Genomic DNA, 5,000 nt, shown 5'->3' with positions numbered 1-5,000 from the left:
TTTGTAATTATTGTGGAAGTGTGTAAAGGGTTATGACGTCACAGCAGCTCGCCTGGCAGCAGGTGTAATAAAAAATTCACATGAAAGAATAAAGTAATAAATAAAGTAAACATTATTTCTTTGTGTTTATCAGAACAGGAAGTGCAGCAGATCAGATCACAGACTGCAGTAAACATGTCACCGGAAGCTGAGTATTGATGAGTTAAAGAAGGAGAACTGTCTGATCAGAACATGCTAACTGTACTGTACTTAGCTACAATCATTGGTTAGGACATTAGCGCGCGCAGAACCATGAAGAACCATGAGGAACCATGAGGAACATGTGGAGCTGAAGCAGGTCAGGTTCAGGCAGGAGAGCAGGTTTTGGGAAGGGCTCATGGAGAAATACTACAGAAACCATCAGAAAATCACTGCTAACATGCTAACGCTAGCTCAGGAGAGGAGGAGAAGGAGAAGATGAGGATGAAGAGGAGGAGGAGGATGAGGAGGAACTCACCTGATCTGATGAGATTCTAAGTTAAAGATGAAGAAGAAGGGTGTTAGAAATCATTCAAGTCTAAGTGACACGAGCGTACACACATGCACACCCATTCTTACTGCTTCCTGTGTGTGTGTGTGTGCGTGTGCACACGCCTGTCTGCAGGTTGCCAGATTGAAGTAATATAAACCTAGTGGTTCCCACATTGATCCCGACTCCATCAATGTCCAGATGCATAACACACTGAGGGATCTCACACTCACACTCACTCACTCACTCACTCACACACACACACACACACACACACACACACACACACACACACACACACACACACACACACACACACACACACACACACACACACATATTTGTGTGTTAATTAAAGAAAAGGAGGTGTGGCCTTTGTGTGGTAATTAAAGGGAAGGGGGTGCAGTCTTTGTGTGTTAATTAAAGAAAAGGAGGTGTGGCCTTCGTGTGTTAAGTGTAGAAAGGAGGTGTGGTCTTTGTGTGTTAATTATAGAAAAGGAGGTGTGGCCTTCGTGTGTTGAGTATAGAAAAGGAGGTGTGGTCTCAGTGTGTCCTAATAAGGAAGGTGTGGCCTCAGTGTGTTTTATGGACACAAATCCTGTAAGGGTTTAAAACCAAATCTGGCAACGCTGTGATTTTATTTGATATAAATTATGGGTTTAAAATCACCAAACTAACACCAACATATCCTATTTAATCAGTTTAATTTTAGAACTCTAAAGATCTGCACCTGCTGCTGTCACACACACACACACACACACACACACACCGACCTGAGTGTGTGAGTGTGTGTATGATGGATACACAGTGTGTAACTCCTTCATTGAAAGAGCTGGAGAGGATTCTGTATGGAGGGAAACGGAGTGAGAATCATGTAGACGAGGTCTGGCCCAACCTGCTCCTTGGAGACATGTGAGTCCAGTGTGTATTATTACCATTAACCATGAAGTTCCTCAACCAGCACATCTTACAGAAATATTGCTAGCTTACATCTGAGGTCCATGTTCCTGAGAAACCCTGGGCCACTTGCTAGCACACTTAGACCTTCATTCCCGTCTGTAGGTCGATAGCTAATGATCGCTACAGCCTGTGGAAGCTGGGGATCTCACATGTTCTAAATGCTGCTCATGGGAAAGCGCACTGCTGCGGCAGCCACCAGTTCTATGGTTCCTGTGTGGAATACTATGGCGTTCCTGCGGATGATTCACCCTCCTTCAATCTCGCCGCGTACTTCCAACCGTGTGCAGACTACATCCATCAAGTGCTGAACACTCCTGGAGGTAAAGTTCACCAAACACCACTAATCACCACCTACAACACAATCCACCACCATCCCACACATTCCACCATCACCATCCACCACCTAAAAACACCATCCACCACCTTTCACCATAAATCCACCACCATCACTGCAACGTCCACCACCATCCATTACCTTCCACCACCATCCCACAACATCCACCACTGTCCCCCACTATCCCCCACTGTCTCCCAACGTCCACCACCATCCCCCACTGTCCACCATCATCCCCTACCGTCCACCACCATCCACCACCTACCAACACCGTCCACCACCTTTCACAACCCTCCCCCACCTTTCACCACCATCCCGCAACATCCACCACCATCCACCACTGTCCAACACTATCCCCCACCGTTTCCCAATGTCCACCACCATCCCCCACTGTCCACCACCGCCCCCTACCGTCCACCACCATCCACCACCTACCAACACCGTCCACCACCATCCACCACTGTCCACCACTATCCCCCACGTCTCCTAACGTCCACCTCCATCCCCCACTGTCCACCACCGCCCCCTACCGTCCACCACCATCCACCACCTACCAACACCGTCCACCACCATCCACCACTGTCCACCACCTTCCCCCACCGTCTCCTAACGTCCACCACCATTCACCACTATTCACCACCGTCCCCTACCGTCCACCACCATCCATCACCGTCTACCACCTATCAACACCATCCACCACCGTTTACCACCGTCCACCACCTTCCACCGCCATCCCCCATTGTCCACCACCGTCCCTTACCATCCACCACCATCCACCGTCTACCACCTACCAACACCATTTACCACCATTTACCACCGCCCACCACCTTTCATTACCGTCCACCACCTTCCAACATCATCCAACACCATCCACTACCTTCCACCACATTCTAGAAGAGCAAGTAAGATTAGATATTGGAGAAGTAGAGGAAAAATAGGTAAGCTTCCAGCTAGAGTTTCAGTTCATCCAAAAGGTGTTTTGCAGGGTTTAGGAGGTCAGGGCTCTGTTTAGAACACTAATTCTTACAGTCAAACCCCCACACCTACCTTAATGGAGCTCCAGTGTGTCATCAGGGCATCATCGTGTCGGAACAGTGTTTGGGAATCTTAGGTTTTTGGGACGTTCTTTACGATGGTGTGGTTTGAAGGTTTAAAGAGGAACAACGTATGTGTGTGATGGTCAGGGCTGCACCAGAGAGCATCATATTATCCAGGATTGTATGTTCTGAGGGTATCTTCTTCTTCTTCTTTCGGCTGCTCCCATTAGGGGTCGCCACAGCGGATCATCCGTCTCCATACCACCCTGTCCTCTACATCTGCCTCTTTCACACCAACTACCTGCATGTCTTCCCTCACCACATCCATGTACCTCCTCCTTGGCCTTCCTCTTTTCCTCCTACCTGGTGGCTCCATCTTCAGCATTTTTCTACCAATATAATTCATGTCCCTTCTCTGCACATGTCCAAACCATCTCAATCTCGCCTCCCTCACCTTGTCACCAAAACATCCTACATGTGCTGTCCCTCTAATAAACTCATTTCTAATCTTGTCCATCCTCGTCACTCCCAACGAAAACCTCAACATCTTCAGCTCTGCTACCTCCAGCTCCACCTCCTGTCTTTTACTCAATGCCACTGTCTCTAATCCATACAACATCGCAGGTCTCACCACAGTCCTATAAACATTCCCTTTCATTCTTGCAGATACCCTACTATCACAAATCACTCCTGTCACTCTTCTCCACCCACTCCACCCTGCCTGCACTCTTTTCTTTACTTCTCTAACACACTCTCCATTACTTTGCACTGTTGACCCCAGGTACCTGAACTCCTCCACCTTCTCCACCTCTTCTCCCTGCAACCGCATCACTCCACTGCCCTCCCTCTCATTCACACACATGTACTCTGTCTTACTCCTACTGATTTTCATTCCCCTTCTCTCAAGCGCATATCTCCACCTCTCCAGGCTCTTCTCAACCTGCTCTCTACTCTCACCACAAATCAAAATATCATCTGCAAACATCATAGTCCAGGGAGACTCCTGTCTGACCTCGTCCGTCAACCTGTCCATCACCACTGCAAACAGGAAAGGGCTCAGGGCCGATCCTTGATGCAGTCCAACCTTCACCCGGAACCAGTCTGTCGTACCTACTGCACACTTCACTGCCGTCACACTGTCCTCATACATGTCCTGCACCACCCTCACATACTTCTTTGACACACCTGACTTCCTCATACAATACCACAACTCCTTTCTCGGCACCCTGTCGTACGCTTTCTCTAAATCCACAAATACACAATGCAGCTCCTTCTGTCCTTCTCTATACTTCTCCATCAACATCCTCAAAGCAAATAAGTCATCTGTGGTGCTCTTCCTCGGCATGAAACCATACTGTTGCTCACAGATGGTCACCTCTTCTCTCAGCCTGGCTTCCACTACTCTTTCCCATAACTTCATGGTGTGACTGATCAACTTAATTCCCCTGTAGTTACTGCAGGTCTGCACATCTCCCTTATGTTTAAAGATCAGTACCAGCACACTCCTTCTCCATTCCTCAGGCATCCTCTCCCCTTCCAGAATCCTGTTAAACAATCTGGTTAAAAACTCCACTGCCATCTCTCCTAAACATCTCCACGCTTCTACCGGTATGTCATCTGCTCCAACCGACTTTCCATTCTTCATCCTCTTAATCGCTGCTCTCACTTCCTCCTTACTAATCCTATCTACATCCTGCTTCACCAACTCCACATCCTCCAACCTTCTCTCTCTCTGATTTTCCTCATTCATCAGCTGCTCAAAATACTCCCTCCATCTTCTCAGCTCGGTCCCTCTGCCTGGCCAATCGGTATAAATCCTTTTCTCCTTCCTTAGTGTCCAACCTCTTATACAGCTCCTCATATGCCTTTTCCTTGGCTTTCGCCACATCCCTTTTAACCTGCTGCCGCATCTCCTTGTACTCCTGCCTACTTTTCTCATCACTCTGTCGATCCCACTTCTGTTTTGCCAACCTCTTTCCCCTAATGCTCTCCTGCACTTCCTCATTCCACCACCACGTCTCCTTGTCTTGCTTTCTATTTTCAGATGTCACACCAAGTACTTTTCTAGCTGCCTCCCTCATCACTCCTGCAGTAGTTGCCCAATCATCCGGCACCTCTTCACCACCACCAAGCCCCTGTCTGACCTCTTCCCTGAACCTCA

At 48.3% G+C, this 5,000-nt stretch overlaps 2 protein-coding genes across 3 annotated transcripts in view; one reads left to right on the top strand and one right to left on the bottom strand.

The window, feature by feature from the left end:
* Positions 1–645, bottom strand: part of LOC310734977 (sterile alpha motif domain containing 8) — a 9,939-nt gene extending 9,294 nt beyond the window's left edge. The window contains exon 1 of one of the 2 annotated variants that reach the window (XM_083557520.1): positions 497–645. The gene's annotated coding sequence lies outside the window, so the exon portion shown is untranslated. The remainder of the gene's footprint in view (positions 1–496) is intronic. The other variant, XM_083557521.1, reaches the window with a different exon arrangement.
* Positions 646–1,254: 609 nt separating this feature from the next.
* The window catches only part of LOC310735012 (dual specificity protein phosphatase 13A), a 5,409-nt gene continuing 1,663 nt past the window's right edge, over positions 1,255–5,000 (top strand). Inside the window, exons 1-2 of the mRNA XM_083557589.1 lie at positions 1,255–1,420; positions 1,571–1,788. Coding sequence (XP_083413715.1) covers positions 1,302–1,420; positions 1,571–1,788 — 337 coding nt within the window. The 5' untranslated portion in view covers positions 1,255–1,301. The remainder of the gene's footprint in view (positions 1,421–1,570; positions 1,789–5,000) is intronic.

This window comes from Silurus aristotelis, assembly GCF_946808225.1.
Source record: "Silurus aristotelis genome assembly, chromosome: 12".
NCBI classification, from domain to species: domain Eukaryota; kingdom Metazoa; phylum Chordata; class Actinopteri; order Siluriformes; family Siluridae; genus Silurus; species Silurus aristotelis.
The sequence above is the reverse complement of the archived record's forward strand: the minus strand, read 5'-3'. Positions and strand labels throughout refer to the sequence as shown.